General features: G+C 41.2%; 1 protein-coding gene across 2 annotated transcripts in view; it reads right to left on the minus strand.

Moving 5' to 3' along the window:
• slc35f3b (solute carrier family 35 member F3b) overlaps positions 1 to 24,483 on the minus strand; it is a 42,736-nt gene extending 18,253 nt beyond the window's left edge. The window contains exons 1-2 of one of the 2 annotated variants that reach the window (XM_052079413.1): positions 24,269 to 24,483; positions 23,080 to 23,294 (exon numbers count right to left, since the gene is read on the minus strand). In XM_052079413.1, coding sequence (XP_051935373.1) covers positions 23,080 to 23,294; positions 24,269 to 24,366 — 313 coding nt within the window. In that variant the 5' untranslated portion in view covers positions 24,367 to 24,483. Of the gene's footprint in view, positions 1 to 3,931; positions 4,394 to 23,079; positions 23,295 to 24,268 lie in introns of those variants that run through there. The other variant, XM_052079414.1, reaches the window with a different exon arrangement.
• Positions 24,484 to 24,721: the final 238 nt, after the last annotated feature.

Below are 24,721 nucleotides of genomic sequence, written 5' to 3' on the forward strand. Positions count from 1 at the left end.
TCACGCTATTATAAATCTGAAGAGGAGAAACTGACTTCCAGCACTCTCACAAAAACATTCACATCTCTGACTGTGAGTTTAGCATTTAGATTTTAGGCCTTTAGGTTAGGGTGTTTATTTCCCCCTTGTGTTCCAGATGGTATTTTGATACAATATTTTATGTCACACTATGAGGAGCGCCTTCCTACAAGGAGACTCGCAAGACAGATTTCTTCCTAGATGGACCACACTGTTTTCTCTGCCCACAAAGCTCAATGCAGTCTTTTCTTTTACTGAACAAATGACCTGAAATGATCTTCTCCCCACTGTATAAAAAAAAATAAATCTCCTCTTCTATCACTGATGTGATCCTCAAGTAAATTAGTTATTGTTAGTAGAAAAAAAAGCAGGTGATTCACTGGAAATCAATTTCTCACCAACAACTCAATATTATGCAACATGAGTTTTAAGATAAGATAAGATAAGATATCCTTTATTCGTCCCACAATGGGGAAATTTACAGCCTCCAGCAGCAAGAATGTATGTAGAAAGGAGAAAGAGGAAAAAAAAAAGATATAAGATTTTGAGATATCACGTGGTCAAGACAAATGTCCTATGGGAAGATTTGATGTGGGGAATTAAGACCGCTTTCCTGAGGGACGCGTAATCCCAGTTCGGTTATGAAGCATAAAATGGGTTTTCAAGACACTGCAGGGCCCGGAGTGAACTTCTACTGACACAGGAGGAACGCCCCAATTCCCCAAAGACAAAATCACGATATCAATAGCTAAACTGTGTCCGCTTGAATTTGTCACAGAAGCACACAGGCAGCGTCAAGATTCCAGTGAATATGGTGGAATCATGCGTGACTTTACCGTACCAGTATTCTTGACAGGATTAACCAGAATGAATTAAACTCCAAGTTAAAAAAAAAACAGGAACAGAAGCATTCGACCACAACAATGCAAAACAAAAAACAAAAAAAGCACACTTCCAGATCACAGTTGCATCATTGCAAAGTTCTCCATTGTGAGACAAATAAAAGTTTTCTTATCTAATTTAGCAGGAATCAGTTTAGTGTCACTAAACACAAGCTGCATCAGGTGCGTAGCGCCACTTATTGAATGTATGTTGGTATATTTTCAAATGATACACATTTACAAGAAGAGAAATACTGTAGAAGCATTGTTGCAGTAGAGAAACAAAGGTTCCAAAGTCGTTATGTAAGAAGCGGAATCTCTGGCTCCCGACTGCTTGCACTAAGTCGTATGCGGCATCAACTCCCTCACGAACACAATTTACAGTGCCCTGTCAAACACACATTGAACGCTCCTTCACTGTTTACCAAATTTGGACGACCGCTGCTGTTAATAATCTCACTTTGTCTCGTGCCAGTGTGTTTTGTCTTTGTGCGTGCACTCTAGCCCGTGGCCACAGTTCTCTCCAGCCCTTGCTTTGTTTTCGCAGTCATGCCTATTTTGAGCTTTCAGCCCTTGAACTTCAAATAAATCTCTCCTTTGCTCTGAACCCCGCAACTGTGTCCTGCGTCCAAGCCTGGTACTGACACATATTGACCATGAACCATTCGCATTTACACCAATGGACCAAGTATTCAATGAACCTTGCATGTTTTTGGAATATGGGAGGAGCCTGAATATGCAAACCCCACACAAGAAGGCCAGAGCTTTGAAGATGCAAACCCTAAACCTCTGAACTGTGAAGCAGACTCAGTAACCATTTTGTTCACTGTGCTGCAATTATGAGCCATACCAATGTCACTCGAGTGCAAGTGCAGCTAACTCACGAAAACACTTGACAATAAATACAGCAGCCTGGGGAACCCAACGTCATTCGCTTACCAACAACCTATACAAATGTCTATAGCGATATCAGTTATATCACGAGCGTCAGGTGGAAACCTCGCATGTACAAAAACCATCACTTTAAAGGACCGCCCACACACACACACAAACAACCAAACACATAAGAAGTCGTGTTGGTTAAGCCATTAATGTTACATAGAAGGGAAAAAAAAACAATTTAAAATGCTTTATATTGGTCGATATTAAAAAAAAAAATTAAAATACATACCCAAGTGGGTACTGACCAATGGTATTGTGAACGAAGCATGGGCGGTTCTGGCCTGACACCGACCAGAAATGTTATGCTAGGCTGGGTAATGAGAAAGCCTTTTGAATTTACATGAAAAAACAAAACAAATGTGGTTTATTTGATACTGACTTAACACCAGTGCTCATATTCTGACAGCTGGTCGATGCATGATTGATTCAATTTTTATTCTGATATATTTTCACAAAAGTGCAGACCGTGCAACAAAAGGAGCCTTGTCAAGTCAGCAAACTTCGATACAAGTCAAAAAGCCTTTCGGGTTTCCTATAAGATTGACAACAGGTACGGGCAACTGGCGGCCCACACTCTGAGTGGCTTCTTGATTCATTAAAAAATGTTTTGTGCCATCCTTGAATGGTGATTTTTATATAAACCCTTTGCACAGGGGGGGAAATACCATATGTGGTTTGCTTCAAACCCTTTGCAGTAGATCTTTCATAAAGGCATTGTAAAATGTCAAAATATATAATAATATAATCAAAAATAAAATATATTAAGTGCATGTATTTTGCACATTAAAATTGCGCCTTCGTCATGTGGCGAATGAGTAACACTGTTGTGGGTTCCTGAACTAGGATGATGTAAAAAAAAAACCTAATAATAATAATTTTAAACAACTCAAATTTGAGTGAAAAATAACATTTTATGCCCAACTAAAAACAGTGTCAAAGGTTCATCATGTTTATTCGTCTTACCTAATAGCAACTATAAACACACACAAATCACCGCCTTCATTTTTTAATCTTCTTAGAGATGCAAATGAGTTTGAGATGAGACAAATTTGCATGTAATGTTCTGTCAGATCAGCCACCTATTCAACTGTGACTGCATTTTCATTGCAGCAGTCCTGCTAATGTTACAACATTGGGACATTCCTTTTGACAAATACGCCGGACACATCACACCTTTTTACACCAGTAAAGCCTGAGTTAGAACACCAGGTAGACAAGTGAACTGAAGCTTGGGGACATGTTAGATGTTACTGGTGATGCAACACCATAGGCCACAAGAGAGCTGTGTTGTTACCTTTCCTAATATCAATGTTCAATCTGTGCTCCTGCAGGTACAACAAAGGTGGCGGAGAGAGACTGTACTCAGCAATGTACAATTCTGAAGGGTGCAGATTTGTTTTCGTCCTGGCGACAGTGGCAGGCAGACTGAGGAGGGAATCCCTGCTGCAATAACAACCTCGCATATGGAGCAGCCCGCTGAGCAGAGATTTGCGTGGCTCATAGTGACAATTTGAACAATGGCATGAGATCATGCAGTTTTGATTCACACTACATAAGGTGTGACTGTTCGATTTTTTTATCATACCTAAGTAGTGCCAAGGTGCCCTTGAGCAAAGTCCTGAAACCACCAAACACCTTGCTGTATGCGAGGGGTCAATATGTGTCAAGTAGTATTTGGACTGGTTTCTCTGTTGTTGAAATACAATGGACAGTAATGCAATTCCCCCTCATTTGGAATTGCTGCAGTTGTCGATCAGTATTGTATGCATTGGTGTAAAACTGCACTGCATCAGACGTTTCTATTATGTGAACTGAACAAACAACGATTACAGTGTAAACAGGTTCGTTTCACATTTCCGTAGTTTTTGATCTCAGTGTTTGGTGCAGTGGTGCTTAATTTTATGGCCGACGAGTGACCGGACTTCAACTCGAACTTGTTCCAGCTGCATTTTAGATATTAAAAAGTTTTGCCCCCCACGCCCCCTAAAAAAATAGCGCACCATTAGCTGTACCATACACGGTACTCGTCGGAGCAGGCTGTCCACCGCGTTCAAGCGCAAATGTGAATTCGCTCCATGTCTAGTGCCTACCTTCCACTTTGGTGAGGGTGAGCACCGGACTGTTGCAAGCGGACAGCGGGGCGACCCTAGCCGAGTGTTTCTTCATGATGCCGAGCTCGGGTGGTATGAGCTCCGGAACCGCTTCGACTACATCCCTGAAGCCGATTTAGCCCCCCAGATCCGGACCTCTTGACGCGACACTTCACATTCCAGGACCCGGTGTCATTGCGCCTTCCATCCGTCTAACTTCCCCCCACCTCGCCTGCTGTAGTGATCACTCCTTCCTCCTCCTAGTATAGTACCCCTCCACCCGTCCCCATTCCGCCTCCTCCTCCTCCTCCTCCGTGCCCTCCCTCCTCTAAATGACTGCGTTCGCCCGGTGCTGGTCTCTCCTCGCGTACACGGAACCGTTTGCTGCAATTCGCCCACGTCATCTACTTCACACACACACGCACCCGTGAAAACACTTCCCAAAGCTGGTGACTCCCCGAGAACCCCCTGAAGATGACTGTTCTAGTATGCTACAAATCTCCACGATGCATTTTTTTTCTTGTGGTTTTGTGCACAGAGTAGATGCAAACGTACTGTCTGTATCAAAACAAAAAGATCACACATGGTTCGTACCTTTTATTCAATGCAATATATACACACGTTGGCTCTTAATTATCTTTAATTAGACATTTGAGATGGAGATAGCTCAGGCAATGCGATGTTAATTGTTTAAATGTCATGTCCAAGTTCACCTTTCAAAAAGCTCTTACAGTAGAATTAACCTGAACACGCACCCGCTTGCGCAAGCTCAATTAAAGTGAGCCTGATGCCAGCATAGAATTTTCTCAAGTCACTATGGGACGATAGAAGCTTGTCACATGCTGTCTCCAATCTTAAAACAACCACACCTGTTTGACTTCAAATTCCTCGCAGCACGACTTGATGTCTCTACATTCCATTTGGTACAACTGCACAGCAAGAGTGCAACCGCTTCGTGATTTATGATTCTGCCATTACAACCGTTATGAAGGTCAGGTATTTGTTTTGCAGCGGTATTGTGATGGTGCGAGTCGTACTGCATTCGAATTTTTGAGAGCACATCTGCCTCGCAATCGGAGTGGTTCTGGGTTCCAAATGGATGGATGGTATTGGATCATATCGGACTGCGCAGGGACTTTCTGATGATGATGCTCATGTACAGCGAGTGTGTGTTTTAGAAAGACTCATGAGTCCTGAATGCGACATTGCAATAACTATGAAAATAGAGCCTCATATATTCTGGACATATTTAAATTCATCGAGTTCAAGGCTCTGCTGGAATAAATGTTTTCAGGCCTCGAAGTGCAGTGAGACGTTACCCATGAACTGGCGGTGAAAGTATTCCATATCGACCGTGTCACGCTGACAGAAAGGAGTCAGTTGGTTAAATGACACTCAGTTGCACGTCCCTCCGATTATGTCATCCAACATTTTACTTTTCTCGCTGATGCGTTGTTTAAACCATACGGATAAATACATCACGGTCACTGCTAGACTGGACTGCTTAGTATTGATCGGCGATCCTTCCTCGTGAGTAAACTTTGATCACAAAAAGTCGATAGGACCTCAGCAAGTGTAAACATAAGAGACGACGGTCCCACACTCTGCCGCTTTCACTTTTCTGGGAAGACTTACAAGATTTTCAAGGGTGAACACGCTGACCTCAAGTTCTACGACACCAAATTCAACCAATTGTGACTTAATGAATGCTCCGCCCAGTCATACTCAAGCATAAGCCGGTGTTCCCCCCCCCCGGCCCCCCCAAAAAATAATTGCCCTTAAATATTTCTCTAAGACTTAGAGGGAACGAAGGGATCTATCTTAACCCATGATTGATTAACTCATTCACTTCCAAAGACGTTATTAAACGTCTTTTCAGAATTGGCCAGAATTGGCTGGTACTGAATGAGTTAATGAATTGATTAAGACGTATGTCTCAAAATCTTTGTTCACAAATTTTTGTGTGCGTGTCGAAAGTGACTCTGCACTGGTGTGTGAAAGCCACTGTGTGTGAGCACGCCTGAAGGAAGCACCGCTGAATAATTCACCGCGTAGATCTCACCACACTCGAGCACCAATCCCCTAACCCTGTCTAACTAGGACAGGGAGCTCAAAAAAGACTCTTTGTCCAGGCCAACGTTGACGTCCCTCACCAGCCACTACATCCCTCACTTCCACCTCGATCCTCTAGCGGTGGACACATAGACGCACGAATGCACCGCGAACTGCCACATTTACTGGCCAGTGGAACATTTGCTGCTTTGCAGTTAAAATCCTATTGTTGTATGGTCACATGAGACATGCCATGAGTCTATACGACTACCACGGCGGGAAGAAGGGAGCCATCTGTGTTTGGGAGAGACTGTTGTCAGCTTCCTCCATTAGCAGAGGAGTGAGGTACAAGAAATAGATGGATGAGATTGTTCAAGGATCCCAGGCAGTGACTCATGGACTTTTATGTGTGAGCACAGAGGAGGATCAAACTGTTCTGGGACGCCACACACACACACACACACACACACACACACAAATGTGTGTGAATAGAGGTTAGTGTGTAGTCAAGCAAGGGCAAAAAGAAGTCTTTGAGGATCCTTCACTAGCACGTTACATCACTATGTGTTTGAATCAAACAAACCTAATTAAACAAAAACACACTTGTGACGTTCATAAAACCCTGCAAAGAGCCAAAAAAAGGGGATTCACTTTCATATGAACTGAAAATCTGTCAATTTAGATAAGAAGCCTGTCCTTGATCAATTGCGCTTAGAAAAAGTAATCCATGCCTGCATTACATCTTTCTTGGATTACTGTAATGTACTTTATTTTGGAGTCAGGCAGTCCTCCCTCAAAATGTCTCCAGTTGGTCCGAAATGCTGCTGCTCACCTTCTAACTGGAGCTCATTTACATCACCCCAATTCTGGCCTCCATTCACTGGCATTTTAGAGTTCATTTGAAGATTATTTTATCAGTCTTTAATCATTAAATTGACTCACCCCTCCTTACCTCCATGAGCTTCGCCGCCATTATTGAGCCTTTTCCGTTTCCGGTCTCACCCTTGGAATGACCTTCTGCACGTTTGGCAAGCCTGCTCTCTATCCAGCTTTAAAACTCAGCTTTACAACCACATTTTTATTCTTTGACTTTCGACCTGGCATGAGACTGCCTTTTTTTTGCGTTTTATTGTGTTTACTATTTTTATGTTATTCATTTGTCGTTTTAACTGTCTTTGTTTTAATGTCTGAGTTTTATTTTATGGATAGCGCTTTATATGCAGCTCTGGTTGTTTTTAAAGTGCTCTATAAACAAAGTTGACTTAAGATGCGATAATACTTTCACACGATGGAATGATTTAGACATACAGTAGGAGGTGTTATTTTACGACGCACAATTGTGGAGTAAACCCGAATTGAAGTAATTGTGTTGCTAGCCAGACCAGCGAGCGAGTTTGAGGATCAGGGTTTGAATCTTGTCTTCTGTGAGTTCTGGATAAAAGGCAAAAGGGGATAAATACCACATATTCTCCTGTCTCACCGATGCAGCAGTTTGTTACATGTCATGTTACAGCCTTACTTAATATTTGTAATTGGTCTTCTTGTGTCAGCATTGATCACATGAATTTGTATACACCCTCACATACAGTACAGTACTGTTCAAAATTTGACCACGGGCTTTGTTGTTTAAATGACATTTTTTTCACATACGTTTATTTTGAAATAATAACCCCTGCCCCCAAAAAATAAAGAAATAACAGACACGTTCAGAAGCGTTACACAGGATTAAAGTGAAGGATTATTTAACAAACTCGAGATTGCTACTCAGCGAAATTGCTCTCCAATAACAAACACACAAAACCTGCTTGGTGAAGGTGACCAGCTTATAACAAGTTCAAACAAAATTATGGAAATATTTTGTGTGTGTCTGTGTGTGTATGTGTGTGTGTGTGTGTGTGCGCCTTGAAAATAAGCTATTATGATGCACAGTCATGCTTATTCTATTGGTTTCGCAAACAAAGCACATTGGGTTGCCCTCCAATCTACCATCTGGTAATGCCGCTTGAATCAAGTTTTAAAATTCAATCGGAAGCCAACTTGTAATAAATGACGATGTTTGCATTTCCTTAGTTTCTTAACCTGAGGCCCCAAAGTGGAATTTCTCTTTAGTGACACATCAATATGATATTTTTTTTTTTTTGGTACTTCATCACTTGTGACTTGCAGCAGGTCATTTCGACAAACTATTGGTGTACTGTACCTCCACTCACATTTCACTTTTACAAATGTGCTCCTCACTGTAATATTTTACCGAATGGATGGGCAGGAAGAAAATTAGGTGGTTTTAAAAATCAATGTTATTGATTCAGCACCACACGCAGAGTGCTTGATGACGGAGGAAGACTGGCAAGAAGAGCGATGAAACATCCACGCACCTGTGCTTAGTGTCACGTCGCGTGTCCGCCAGCAGGTGGCGGGTTTTTTCCTCCGCCTGTTCTGCACACCTGTTCGTAATCTCGGACTGATTACCCTCCTATATGAAGTGACTCCGGCAGTCCTCTCACTGCCGGAGAATTCCTTACCGTGCCATTGCTCTCTCTCTCTCTCGCTATTTTCGTCGTTCGATAATTCTCGCTGCCCTTTTGCCTTACGGCCACTACCATCGTTTATTCGCGTTGCGACCAAATTGTTATTTGCTCTAGTTCTCCGATCTCTGTACTTCCTCGCTCTTTATTGTTTCGCGACCGTTTTCGGTTGTCTTCCTTATTTCCTGGTCCTTATTTGACCAGCGTTTTCTGTTACCGTTCTCCCTGTCGGGCTCTTTTTGTTCATTATTAAAACCCTTTTTGTTTCTTACAAGATCCTTTCGTGTCTGCCTTTTCCTGGGATCCACCTCGTTTTTTCTGTTGTGCACGAGGCGATTTCTCATCGCCTCGGGCTCAACGTGACACTTAGTAGCCCGCAGTACAGTATCACAGCTACAGTAATTATTATAATTGACTGCAATAGTTAAATCAGCAACATATTTCACATTTTTTCTAATTCACACTTGTACACTTCAGGACTGTAGCTGATGGTACTGAAGTGTTGCAAGAACTTGAGAGATCTTCCCAGTCAGCAGAGGCATCTCGCCCGATTCGGCATGAAGCTGGCACAGCTGGCCTTGAGTCGGCACTGGCATAATGCATGTGGGCCGAACACGGCCCAGGAGTGGCAAAGGAGGCACTGGCTTGACTCTGGCAAACCAGATGAGGGCCAGTTGTGGAGTGAAGTATTTGGGCCAGAAATCAATTTACAACTCCGGGCCGCACATGGCCAGCCAGTATTGAGCCACCCTTAAATGCAGTTTCAGATTTATTTTTTCAACACACAGCCTTGTTTTACAATTGCACACCGATGCGGAATTCCATTCATCACACACACACACACACACACACACACACACACACACACACACACACACACACACACACACACACACACACACACACACACACACACACACACACACGCGTACGCGCGCGAGGTTCAATCAGGTCCGCAGGATAATTTAAAAATGAAAAAAAATGCATAAAAGATACAGAATTATTATTTTTAATAAAGTGCAATTCATTGAGTATCCGCAAGGGGACACAGTTTTGACCAGAGAAGAAGACAACAGCATCCTCAGGCACACCAACCGGATTGAGGAATAAAACGAGATCCAAGTGACTTTGAAGGAGGGTTCATTGTCAGGCCTCCAATGGCAGAGATTCCTTTACAAAGTGGAGAAGTATCACTTGGGGGGGAGGGGGGGTTCTCCAAAAAAAAGTGTGTAGAAAGAAATGGGAGCGCAGGCACTAAAACTAGAGTGTGTAATATTGTATTGATATTACTTATTTGGCATTAAATATAATTAAAAGTACATACTGTATATGTATATGTATTGCCCAACGTCAACTGTGACCCTACCGAGGAAAGGCAGCACAGAAAATGTTTGAATTTTGTTTCTACAATACAGAAAACAGTTTGTCTTATTTGCTTATAATTTAGTATACATTATAAATGATTGTTCTGCGTACAATGCAATATGCCAAACAAACAATGTGATGGAAAAATCGAAAGTTAAAAAAAAAATTGGTGTTCAATCGATCATCGGGTGAGACAGCAAGTCTTTTGAGACTTCAACTCAGTGAGCATAGGATTAACATAACTGTGTTTTGCTTTTAGGGGGATTTTTGCTCTTTAAAAAGGAAAGTGAACATACAGCTCTCTTTATACTTGTATCGTGGTCAAAAATATTACAATGCTTCTCAAAACAGCAACTGTGTTGTTTAAAAAGGTCCTACGGTGGTAAAAGTTTCATCCAGGAATTCATGAATTCACTTGACATGATTTCCAAAATGAAAATTGTTTAGAAAAAATTTTTGGAAAAACTTGGAAGTCAACGAGCATCACGGAAAGGGGTGTTTTCCGCTTTGGAGTTTTTACACAAATGAAAAGTTCATCTCACACCATCTCTCATATTGCTGCCTTTCAAAATTATGTGAGGCTTTCTCTAAAGTGCAGCACTTCTAATGAAGTCCAGAGGCGTCTATTTAAATGGTATCAAGCTGTAATACTTGATGACAGCTCTCGAAGTCGCACTCCACATGTTAATAAGAGAGTGCGGCAGCTCCATTTAAACCACTCTCCGAGAGGGAGCAGCTTACAATCGGCATCATCCTGCCTCTCTGTTTGGAGTTACATTAAAAAAAATGATTTTAAGAAAATGACAGCTGGGATAGGCTCCAGCGCGCCCCGCGACCCTAGTGAGGATCAAGCGGTTAGGAAGATGAATGAATGAATGAATGAAAGGATTTTAAGAAAATGTGGAGCCCATTAAAAGAGTAGGAAAAGTAGTACACATATGAGGCCTCAGTTTGACTAATGCACCAATCTCGAAACAGTAAACTCCTCTAGCAAGTGCACTGACCAAAATGTCAACGTTATAATGGCAGTCAATCCCTCTCTCGCATATTATTAACAATCTTCAAATGTCACTTTCAAAATAAAATGCCACAACGCCCTCTACTGTCGCGTCAAGGATCAACTCTTGCAGTGAACACATGTATTTGTCTCATTACCGCCCGCAGAGGGCACTGTGGTCACACATATCAATTTATATTTGTGGAACTGGATGAAAGTCGGTCAAGAAGTGGAGCACAAAGTGGGGCAGAGATGACAGGTATGCATGAAACCCACAGAACACACAAGAGCAGTACACTCAATTTTGTTGTGTGCAAGGTGGACACAAAGCCTATAGACTTTGTACTTTGTACTCTGGCTTCCTCCGACATTCCCAAAGTGTGGTACATTTACTGTACCACTACAGTAGTGATATTGAAAATAATCACTGAAATAAATATTCAAAGTGTGCATAGTATTACAGGGGCTGAAACGTTTTTTTTCACATCCAGTAAGATGCATCTGATGAGTAGTTTTTTAAAATGATCCCTCAACAATCATTTCAGCGCATTTTTTTTAATGTTTTATGTGCAGTACTGTTTAAATTAATTATTACTTAATCTTTTTTAATTATTTTCCTATATTTAACTTCAGTGTTAATGTTTGTACTTGACATAATGTTTTAGTGGCTTCCAATAATAATAATAATAATAATAATAATAACCATTTAGAATACAATTTGCTCCACTGCTGTGTCTTAATGTTGAGCTTTATTTAATTGTTTGTTTGTTTATTTTACTACCTCCGTCCAGGTAAGTGACAATAGAGCAGATTCTCTTTTGCATGGCCGACCTGACAGTGATTTGAACTCATGTTTTTGGGCGGTGGGCGTGGCAGTTAGCAGTGTCACGTACAAAGCCCACTTTGCTGCGAACAACTTTACTGTATATCAACCGCAATTGGACATCTAGCAGTTCCTCATGAATGTACTTTGTGTTCATCCAACCAATGGGGCAAATGATCATTTTTAATTTCACCCATCTATGAAAATACCAAAATAGAGAAAACCTCATCCATCCACACAGTTAGACTGCACTTTGCAGTTATGACTTGAAAATTAAGAATAATGCAAATGGACCAATTTTATATCAATCCTTGCATAGTGCTTTAGTTTGGGTGTTTTGTAGTAAATCATTTGTCTCAAACAAGAGTCAAAAAATTTCATTGACAATTCTTTCTCACCATGTAGCAGGAATAGTTTCTCACAAAAAATGGAAGGGATCATAAGGCCCATGTACTGCATAATTGTGGTATCATTAAGTTTCAGAGCTGTTGGTTTGTGTCTTTGAAGTGTTCAGTTGGCGCGACAGGGTCGCGCCAGTGGGTCGCATCCAACAGCCAAGCTGCATGCTTTCTAATCATCCCTCAGCGTCATCATTCCAACTACGACAGCAGCAGGTGCTTTGGACACTCTTCAAGAAGGTGTGTGTGAGTGTGTGTGTGTGTGTGTGCGTGTGTGTGTGTGTGTGTGTGTGTGTGTGTGTGTGTGTGTGTGTGTGTGTGTGTGCGTGTGTGTGTGCGTGTGAGAGAGGAAGAGAGAAAAAGGGAGAGAGAGAGATGGAGCGAGAGAGAGAAAGAGAGAATGTTCTGTTCAGAATGTTCTGTTCAGTTAATGAACTGGTAATGCTCTAATGGAGAATTTGTTTTTTTGTTGGTCAAAAACCATTAAATCCTGTCAACACCACCGTAAATCATGTTTTTAATTCCTGATATACATGTACTCACAAAAAGTCAGATATATTTTACAGGTAACCTTCATTTGACCTTCTCCAAACCTTTGAATACTTCAATGCATATTCAATTGTTCAATGCTTCAATACTTTTTGTTCAGGTGTTTGATCCATAAATTCACCAATAAATTTCACACCCACTTCTATGCCTTTCTGTGACTCTTCTAGTTTATCCGTAGCTTTTTTGCAACCTGCTAGTGGCACAATGTGATACTCAGTGACAACCTTTCTCTAAGTCAGTCAACATCCGATGTGAAGCCTCACAAGGATGACACATTTTGACCAAGTGTTAGGTGTCAAAACAAACATCATGATGAACAGGAATACCAATTTAAATACCAATTCCAGTTGAACCAGTAAACTTATTGGTGGATTCATGGGCCTGTTGTGAATGTTGCTTTTCTGCTTTTTGTTCGAGAACAGCAAATTATGTAAAAAGCACTAAAACGCTGAGCAGGTGGCGTGGATTCAAAAGTTTGCCATAAGGTTGGCCGATGATTGTCGCCTGGCTTATTCCGCACCCACCAGCCACTTAAATTCACATCCATGCCCACTCTGGCTTTAATCGTCTGGTATGCGGACCCGAAGGTGAATACTGTGTGTTGGTGGACGGTAATAATAATGGCTTAGAGTGCCGTGCTAACACCGGCCTAGTATGACCCCCTTCACAAACCTAATTTCAGTGTGAAATGACATCATTATATCAGATGTTCAATAATATACACAATTAAGGTAGCTGGTCTGTTTATTATTAGTGGAGCAATGATGCCTTACATATGAATTACATGTGATTGCATACGAATATATCACTTGTGTGCACAGGTTTTGCATCATGTAACCTTGTACAATGATAAGCAGTGAAGATATTCAGTTGGAGCAATGCAACACAACACACGCAATATTCGTTTGATGGAACTGGGGAAAAAATCACACACACCATCTCTCAATCCTGCGATTCTCCCTGTAAAGATCCTCAAATTAAGTTTGGTTGACAACAACCAAATAGTATCCAAAAGTAGTATAAAACAGAAGTACAGATATGGGGGGTGCGGGCGGGGTGGTGGTTCAGTAGCCTTCACAAGTTTAGACAATGGAAAAACAAAAAAAAATACAAAAAACCTTGCTTACCAATCTGAATGAATTTAGTGCTTACCACATTACCCTCTTGGTGCCTCTTTTCTTTCTAAATTTACTTAATTTGGAAAGCAAAAAGCCATTACAAAAATGTCTTTTTTTTTTCCTCATTGGCCCCAGGCAAGAGTAAACCTTCAAGTTAGCCTCCATGGACTGACATCGAGCTGACTTGATGTTTGACACGGCTCATGCAATAACATTTCCTCTCTTCCATGTCTGATTTGAAAATAAATCCAATTAACTGCCAAAATTATGAAGATTAGCTTGAAATGGAATGACTGGCCTCCGCTGTGAATTGACATCATGTACAGTATATTTTAAAAGAAATACCTGCGATGTGTTTTACTTACATCATTTGTAACTTTTGTCTCTCGATAAATATTCCCTGATCAATTTAGCACTGTATACAGAAATGTGCAGTGGTAGCATTAGCTTGGATGCCATCATTAACAAAACGTGAGAGTGGTTGGTGTAGTCCACTATTATTAAACTGGTGAGGATAATGAGTTAGATTGCCAGGGCAATGCCACAAATTTTATTCTCAACAAGCTAATTCACCGTTCCAATATGTCATACAACTACTACATCATATTCACCAATGGAAACTCTTTCGATTGTTTTGAATATGCGTATATGGGTTACCTAGATAAACACATCAGCATATATTTGTAAGTAATTAAAATCATAACTTGTGTTTTGTAATTTTACGCATCCCCGGTATGATCTGTCATGGCACATTATGTAGTCATACTTTGGCTTTATGTATGTTTTGGGTACAATAATCTTTTTAGAGAGAATCACACCTGTATATGGTAATAATTATATTGTGCGCATATATTTATACAACAATCTTTCCAGTAAAATGAAGCATCCACTAATAGTTAACATCACAACCTTTTCCCTATGAAATATTTTATGCTGTTGTTTGTGTCGTCCACTTTCACCGCAGGATAAAGTATTAGGTCGAAAACAAATATGAATTAGTCACCGTTTATTTACCGTCAGCCTCCGGCAATTTGAGTCACCAGTGATAAGAGTGTTCATGCTGCAGTAGGTGTGCTCATTGGTTATAATATGTTGACTGCATTGTGTTTGGCTATTGTCTATGTTTATCTATATGCAGCATGTATTGATTTGCATGGAGTGGGAATCCTGCTCGGATACGGTTCGCTGTCACAAGATCTTTACCTAGCAATATTCTCCTCTCAACATGTTCATAGCCTAAATTGCTCGCACAACCTCATTTACACTTTGCCTGCTTTATTCCCCCGTTGCGGTTCTTCAATGACCACGATGTGCTGTGTGGAGCCGCAGCAGATTAATTACGTCTGGGTCGGGATCCTATGTCGCCTCTTCTAATTAACGCTTGATGACAGAGGTGAAAGGGTGTCGCCAGAACTCAGCTGGCATGAAACAACATTTCCATCAGTCGAAAAGAGTAGACTTAAATCAAGCATGACGGTTACCTTTGGTGCTTTTGTGTTTACAAGAAATTGAAATACTGTAATACAAAAGATACATATCCAATCTGTGCTCTCTCAATAAAGTGTCACAACCAATAAAATGGCATTCCAAAAAGCATTAAGTTCCGTACCGCAGCCTTCCACCCTCTGTGATCTGCCCTACTTTGGGTCACACCCACAGCAAAGATGAAGCACTAAAACACATAGCAGCGAGTTCTCTGCTTTAAAGTCATTGAAGGTGATTTGCAATGAGCACAGGCAGGTGTATGTTAATCTATGCATCACTCTGTATTATGCATGTGATCTTATGCAACACGGGCTGCTTTGAGTGTACCAGATGGACAAAATGTCCATTTAGGGCATTCTAGGCATGACTTTCAATGGCATTTCCTCAACGATATATAAGGGAAAGCGGTCAAAAGATACAGCATATTTCATTTAAATTGATTATTCAGTTCATTGTAATGAGCGCATTCATACGTTGGTTGCTTAAGTGATCATCAATAATGCTGTCAGATATGTAGAAGACTGTTGCTACAACCAGCTGAGGTGTTGTTGTTGTTTCAGCCTCAATAAGATACACATTATCCATCCATCGATTTTCCAATCCGCTTTAACCTCACAAGGGTCGCGGGGGGGGGGGGGGGGGGGGGTGCTGGAGCCTATCCTAACCGTATTCGCACAGTAGGCAATCGATTTAATTATTGTTTAAGTAACTCTAATGAGGAGTTTGGTCACAAGAAAATGCTTACAATATATCACTGATTAATTACATATGCAAATTTGATTTGAAAAGATTTTAGCAAGCATCATGGAAGTTGTCATCTTTGATTTGCTTTCACGGGCCACTTAAAATTATGTGGTGGGCCACATCTGGCCCCCGGGCTTTGAGTTTGCCATCTGTGGACTAACTCTGTTGCTAACTCGGTTGCAAACCAAAACATCTGTATCTCCCAAGGAATACAAAAAGTCTACCAGAAGAATTGAAGTGTGAAGACTTAACCACATGTTAGTAAGTTCCTTGTGCAATATTGCATGTGAGCTTTATGATGTGAAGTACATATCTTTGGCCAATTAGTATTGCAGTAAACTGATCACATGTGATCACTACTTTGCATGACTAGTTGCAGAAATGCAGTCTTCTTGAAACAGAGGCATTCATGTGGAAGATCTGATTTTCCCTGCTATATTATGCCATTTAAAATGAATATGAAAGCAGTATTTAAGAAACTAATGATGACAAGAATATTGTCCGAAAGGTATTGTCATATACAAAAGTATATTAAGCTAATGTAATACTGTATGCACCCCAACAAATGTATGATTGCATCATATTTTCACGTACTGTATACACAACAAATTGATGGATAACTATGTACTTTCAAAATCAAACGTTAGTGGAAAAAAAACTGTTGAACTATTTACCAAACAGGATTGGTCATTAAAAATAAATAATTGTTATTATCTTTTACTAATTTGCTGCTAAGTGGTTACAGTTATAGCAAAACCTCATATCAACCAATTATTACGACACAAATAACTTCAAAATGACAATAACAAAATATAAAAGGACTTGTGTAGATCATCCAGTTCGTCCAAAATTGTTTCCCGACACGCATCGAATATTAAATATGCCAATGTGCAAGACCTTCGGGTTTGGTATGTTCCATATACAGTATTGTGCAGCGTAGCACTAAAACATTGAAATAATGTTTTAATAATATATGCAGAAATGCACAGGCCCAGAGGGGAAACAATGTGTGTTGGGTAGAGTTCTTTTTTATTTCTCTTAGTTCCTGTTTAGATCAAAACAGTGCGAACATGGACGTATGAGCCTGCTGTCATGGCGACTCTGTTCATGGGAATGATGTGAGTGAGCACCAGCCTACAACTTTTTCTCCACTGTGCATGAAGAGCTTTCTCTTCCACTCGAATGCACACAGTGACAGGTTCACATCACTGGGGGAATAAAGCATAAAATGGTTCTTTTATGCGCTCACTCTACAGTATCAGCCTTTCTTAATATTCCTTACTTGATGGCAACAAATAACTGACACGACATTGATTTGTTTCACTCTGCCTCTGTTAATTGCCTCTTTTTCCTTTGACTGACATTGTTTCCCAGGATGCTTTTCCACAACCGTGCACTGTGCAGACTGTGGATGACAGCAACAACAAAAAAATGTGAGCAAGGGGAATATCAGATGATGATTATTTCTTATAAATAAATATTTAATTAGTGTATCCATGAAATTCTTCTTGTGAGAAGTTAGTAGAAATTTATATAAAAAGTAAATATGAGGTGATCATATACAGTGTCCATGGAGTGAAATTGGTAGTAATTGGAAAATGAAGCTTCAAGATGCTTCGTCACCCAATACAAAAGCTAACTCAGCATTTAAAATCCTTTACAAACAAAAGAGTGAAAGACATTCACAAGCCAAGTAAAGGAATACAAGGATCTTTAAAAAAAATTATGAACAAACCATACTGTTGACTAATATGATTTTTGGGGAACATGAACATTAAAATGCTTTGAAAGAACTTAAGAATTTACCCTTGGGATTGACTTCACTTCTGTTGGCAGCTTATTATTCAGATTCAATTTGTTTTTATTATATTTAATTATGCCACTGCTGTAGGTTTTTATAAAGCATAATATAGACGGGGGTGTCATTAAAAGCAGGAGGCTGCAACAGATTAATGGTATTTCCACTCATTTTAATGAGGAAAGATGATTTGAAATAGAAGTGTTTTCACCATCACCACTGTGCTGTACTAATTTTCTGTCCCCCATTACATCCATAGTCCATTACATCCCCATAGTTGGCCAATAATTAAAAAATAATATACTAGTCATACCCGCAGTACAGTAAATGGGGGCCTGGGAGCCCTGCTACAAGTCACGAGGATCCATGACTAATAATGGACACTGCCCTTAAAAAAGTTCATCTCTTGATGTCACAAGTTGGATTGGTGTCAAAGCACGACTTCATGTGGGGCTTTTGTGCTACTTTGTGGCATTTAGGGTCTTTCAGATAAATATACAACACAGCCCAACAACAAGAGATTTGAGAAAAAGGAAAGAAAGACAGTGCCACCAGTATATTTTCAAATTCACTGTGCAGGTTTACACACTGTCATTAGTGGTCACGTTGTTGAAACACCATGTATGTTTTCAGTATAATTTCCTACCAAATTCTCATGGGAAAATACCCACACAACTGCTTCCTCTCTGACAGCTTCTACTGAATGAGAAGAACATGTTCCAATTGTCAGTCCAAGTCCGTCCTGCTTTGGCAGGACTGTCACAGTCAGGTGTAAATGACCATAAAAACTCTCCACACTGCACCTTGTTATCATCACGACCAAAAGCTGAGTCGAAATTAGAAGCCAATCACATTTCATGCATCGTCAACCTCAACATTTGCATAAGGGGAAAGTGTAGCTTTGTTCTAGTAAATTATATAAAACAAAAATAGGTTTTGCTTCTCAGTGGGCACACCTGTGGTGACAACTTGACGCAATAGGAAAGAAATCATATATTCATTCTCTACGCTGCTTCTCTTATTCAGACGTAGGGAAGCTGGAGACTGACTTGGAGGGTTTTCAACACACATATTGAATGTACATAGAAAATGAGGCTTTAACAGCAGGTTTTTGGAAAACAATGGCATTAATTTTCACTTGTGTGCGTAATCTGGTTACCTTGGCCAGTACAGTCTATTGCACCCAGTCGATTTTCATACAAATCGGGTTTATATGCCCTGCTACGCATTTAAAATATAAATATCTCTGAGCATTAGCATACAAAGTGTTGTCTCCGGGAAAAAAAAGAAGCAATTTTTGTTCCAATGGTCTCAAAATCTCTGAACTGACTGTAAATGAGCAAGAGAAAAACAGGTGATATAAATCATGTGAAATTAAAAGTGCTTGCCTCATTGCAGACAGAGTTGGGGGATAAACATTTGTTTTACTAACAATATTAGCTCAAGCCATAATTGCATAATTATATTTATTTGTCACTTCATGATTTACAGCAATGTTTTCTGTACTCCAAGTGAATGATGATGCAGCTATGCAGTTAATTCGGCAGACAGTGGAGCTGAAGACCTTCTGGTGCCATTTTGGTCAATTTACGTCAACGCTAATGTCATCTTTCTCGCTGGTTTGAGTTATCAAAAACATTTTGGAGTGGAACAAAATAAGAGTAACATTTTGTCGATGACCTTTTCTTTGACATCAAATGGAGCAGACACAGAAAACAGAGCGGAGGAGTTTTGCTGCCTGGCACGTCAATGTGAGCATTTGTTCACAAAATAAGAACCGAATTCATTGGCTGCATTTCTGTTCGAATTATCCTCTCATACTATTCACAAGGGGAGTAAAGTGAGTCACGGAGAGTTTGCTTATGCCTTTCGACTTGAGCCTAAAGTGACTCACCAGCACTTTAAAAATTGAGCAGGATTTTAATGGTGCTATTTGGTGCTTTCGTGGAGGCAGCAATGCATTTAGGCGGCTTAAACTTGCACGCGTGCGAGTTTGTTTGCGTGAGTGTGCGTTGTTTTTGCTTTGCGGTTAGCGCCGGTGGGTTGGCGGTTAATGAAATAAACTATTCAGAAATACCACCCATATTGGCCCAAATTGCCTTCTGAACTTTCGGCCCATACTTTTACAATTACAATTTCCTCTCATCTACTGTGCTCTGTGTGTGTGTGTGTGTGCATGAAGTTTAATGCATTGTACTTGTTTAATACGTACAAATAGCATCAATTTTCTAATATTATATCTTGGAGAACACATCTGCTTATTTTGTAGCAGCACGCAACGCGAACACAACACAATGAGGTGACTTTACTGGTCCACTAATTTTGTCGACCACGAAAACGGCCAATTAGTTTATATTCTCATTCAGTACAGTAAAATATATTGTTGTTCTCCTTAGTGGAGTAAAACAGCGGCTACTGTATACTGTGATGTGTGCATTGTAGATGTGTTCCGATTAGCCCCGTGAATGTTAAAGAAGCCAACCAATCAATAATTGAGTGCCTCCTATCTGATACACAACAGCACCAGTTTGTGTTAAATCATAACGAACAAAATCCTAATAAGCGTATTAGCATTAGCGCAATAATAAACCAAAAAAAGGTGGAAGGCAAAATTGTGTTTTGCAGTAATGTTTCCACAGAGTAAACAAGGTTGTTAAATCGCAAGCACAACACTGAGCCAGACCCAAAGAGGTTCTGTGCTAAATGGCCCTCCCAAAATGATGCAAATCTCTTGAAGTGATGTCAAGATTAAAAATAAGGGAGAAGACAAAAGCTGCGTTTAAAAAAAAAAGTCTTCAAAGAATCAACTGCTCAAAGCAATGTCTGATGCCTCAAGTTTCAGTGGCAGCTCGCTCTGCTAGCTGCACAAACCTTGAGTAACAGTGATGCCTTCAAACGATTCTTAAAGGAGGAGAGTTGCATGGAAAAATGGGACCTCATTAGTCTAGTTGTAGATCGCAACGTCAGCTGCGATTCAGTCAACATTCATTATCTGAACAAAGGTATTAATACGCCACTCAATTATTCATGGCTGCAGTAATTTCATTAGAAGCATATAGGCAGTTTGGTTATTGTAGATGACGTAAGGTTGGTGGCTTTTGTAAACCCATGGATATGGCAAGCCATTTGAGCATTTATTCCATCCATCCATCAATTAATTTTCTAATCCACTTTATCCTCACTAGCGTCACAAGAGGGCTGCTGGAGCCTATGCCAGCCAGGCCGTAGGCAGGGGACACCCTGAACCGGTTGCCAGCCAATCGCAGGGCACACAGAGACGAACAACCATCCACGCTCACACTCACACCACGGGACAATTTAGAGTGTTCAATCAGCCTATGCGTGTTTTTGGAATGTGGGAGGAAACTGAAGTACCCGGAGAAAACCCACCTGTGTCAGCACTAGTTGGATAGTCAACCACATGAGTTATACACTTTTTTGTACTAGTTGCACAGAAACGCTGACTCGTGACTCATTTTCAGCAATTCGTGCCACTTTTGTCCAAGTAGTGCTGATAGAAGTCTAACGAATGACACCTAGAAGGCCCTCTTGAGGTCAAACTTTTTTTTAAATTATTCATTCATTCATTCATTCATCTTCCTAACCGCTTGATCCTCACTAGGGTCGCGGGGGCTGCTGGAGCCTATCCCAGCTGTCTCCGGGCAGTAGGCGGGGGACACCCTGAATCGGTTGCCAACCAATCGCAGGGCACACAGAGACGAACAACCATCCACGCTCACACTCACACCTTGGGACAATTCAGAGTGTTCAATCAGCCTGCCATGCATATTTTTGGAATATGGGAGGAAACCGGAGCACCCGGAGAAAACCCACGCAGGCCCAGGGAGAACATGTAAACTCCACACAGGGAGAGCGGAGCTGGAATCGAACCCGGTACCTCTGCACTCTGAAGCCGACGTGCTAACCACTGGGCTACCGGGCCGCCTTTTTTAATTATCATTTTCAAAAATGTAATGTTGCCGCGGTTGACCCTCGCAGCGGCGGGCAACACAAAACTGGGTCACTGCATTGTGACGGGGGGGGAATGAGCGATGCCGCCTCCCCCGATGTGAACTGATCCATGCGTCTATTGGAACGAACAAAATCCTAATAAGCGTATTAGCATTAGCGCAATAATAAACCAAAAAAAGGTGGAAGGCAAAATTGTGTTTTGCAGTAATGTTTCCACAGAGTAAACAAGGTTGTTAAATCGCAAGCACAACACTGAGCCAGACCCAAAGAGGTTCTGTGCTAAATGGCCCTCCCAAAATGATGCAAATCTCTTGAAGTGATGTCAAGATTAAAAATAAGGGAGAAGACAAAAGCTGCGTTTATGGGAGGAATATGGGAGGAAACCGGAGCACCCGGAGAAAACCCACGCAGGCCCAGGGAGAACATGTAAACTCCACACAGGGAGAGCGGAGCTGGAATCGAACCCGGTACCTCTGCACTCTGAAGCCGACGTGCTAACCACTGGGCTACCGGGCCGCCTTTTTTAATTATCATTTTCAAAAATGTAATGTTGCCGCGGTTGACCCTCGCAGCGGCGGGCAACACAAAACTGGGTCACTGCATTGTGTCGGGGGGGGAATGAGCGATGCCGCCTCCCCCGATGTGAACTGATCCATGCGTCTATTGGAACGAACAAAATCCTAATAAGCGTATTAGCATTAGCGCAATAATAAACCAAAAAAAGGTGGAAGGCAAAATTGTGTTTTGCAGTAATGTTTCCACAGAGTAAACAAGGTTGTTAAATCGCAAGCAAGAACTGATCCATGCGTCTATTGGATGTGATTGGCTCATTCATACGGCGGACATTATTTTTCTGGATAAAAAAGAAAAGTAGAGGACATTTGCAATCGCAAACAAAGATGATTAAAAGACAAAAGGAGATGGGTAGTGCAGATAAACAAAGGGCAAAAAAAAAGAAACAAAAGTTAATTGGGGCTGCGGCCACAGTTGAAGCCAGTAAGCACGACACGCCATGTGTCAGTTGTCACGGGAACAAGACGCTTTGACGGTGGTGCGCATTTAGAACATAATAAATCCAGCAGACACAAAACAAATGTGTGAAGATATAAAACTGATTCTGAAGAATGAAACAATAACTTTACACCATCGTGGAAACGGCCTGACTACTTGAGGAAGTAAAAATAGAGTTAGCTCAACAGGAACTTTTTTCAGTCTGTAAACGTCACCTCCCTGATTTCTCAAACTACGGTGCTTCATGTTCCTCCAACGCCATATATCAACCACTCCGTGCTCATGCAATGTTACAACACTATCGGACTCACTCTTGTAGCTGGCACTCCAAGGCTGGTAGCCATAGTATCCAGTGATCCGCAGTATTCGCTCCTCTATGGATGCACTGTTGATGTCCTCCACTGAGCGGGAAGACTTGAGGTCCTCTTTGATGGCCTCGTCCACCACAAGATACTTGAGCTGTCTGAGCTGAGGACTGATGTCCGAAAGCCTTCTGGGGCTCACTTCGGGCGACTTGCGCATCCCGCTGGGAAGAGAAGTGAGCAAAAGGGTGGAGGTGGTTTTCGGTGATGGTGAGGGACAAAGTGAAAAAGGGGAAGGGTTACTGTATGTTTGGACTGGTTCTTGACAAGATAATATCTGTCTCCAGTGACAAGAGGGAAGCTTCGTTTTGTATGTTACGCAAAAAAAAAAAAGCCTCCGCATCTCTTCTCATGTACAGTGCAGAAATCATCATCCTTCACTGGTCCTGCCTGGGCTCAGCTATTGTGTGAAAGACATTAATTGCTAGTGACTGGTGTTGCAAGCATTATATCGACCTACTATGGCTATGCAACTCCTTTTCGAGGCTTATAGGAGAGTAAGAATCAATCATAAGAGATTTGTAGTGTGGCATATAAAATATTAGTGACGGCTCCGGGCTACATGAGCATACATAATGAAGGTTAGTCAGTTCAGACTGCACACAGTAGCTCGTGTATGTAATTGGCTTTTATGCAGAAGCGAGATTTCGTTTTCTTTCCAGCAGGTGGCATTACTGTAAAATGAACACAGTATTGCACCAAAGCATCATATACTTTATTTCACAAAAGCAGTGAGTCCCTTGTTGTTATGCAACATTACAAAATAGAAAAACAGTACTGTAGATATGATTGGTCTATGTAGGACAGACACAGCAATCCATTAAAATAAAAACATGCTCAAGTCTGAAGGTAAAATGCAACTAATCCCAGTTTAATGCAAAATGAATCAATTACTTTTTGAGGTGGAAAATAATGACACTGTGGCCATATAATCCAGTTGAGATCAAATAACAAACGTTTGAGATAGAATTGTATAGTTCTCTATTATGTTACTTAAACTTTTATGATTAAAAAAAATAACAATTTAAAGTTGCATCCTCCTGCGCCTCACAAATATCTCGCGTTCAACAGGTCCATCCGACCGCAGCCTTTGAAGCGAGCGCCGAGCACGTTCAAGAAGGTAAACGAATTTGCTTACATAGGCATCAAGGTAGTCGGAGGTCCAAGGTAGCACATACAGTCCAGGTGGGGCCGCCCGACCCGGTCCCACACGGTGGCCTCTCCATCCCCGTACATCTTCGGGGCCACTGCACGGGGCTGTCCCGGTCAACCGTGGAGAAGTAACATGCTGCAGCTTGTTACACCCGCAAACGTATGCCTCCCTGACCACTTTTCGACAGAGCAGTCTTTCTACCATGATCGCTGTCAACCGACGTGAGCACTGCAACAGCGCCATCTACAGACGACATGATGCAAGGGGAGGCGTGGAGGAGTTGTGAGTCCACCCTGGAGAAGTGATGTTAAAACGAATACATTTTTTATCCATCTAAAAAATAAAATAATCAATAAATAAACATCTCATACAGCTCTTTTGATGGATCTTACTCAATGATGCTTATGTTTGTCCCATTTATTGTTTCTAGTGTACATA

This window comes from Hippocampus zosterae, chromosome 11 (genome assembly GCF_025434085.1).
Source record: "Hippocampus zosterae strain Florida chromosome 11, ASM2543408v3, whole genome shotgun sequence".
Lineage (NCBI taxonomy): Eukaryota > Metazoa > Chordata > Actinopteri > Syngnathiformes > Syngnathidae > Hippocampus > Hippocampus zosterae.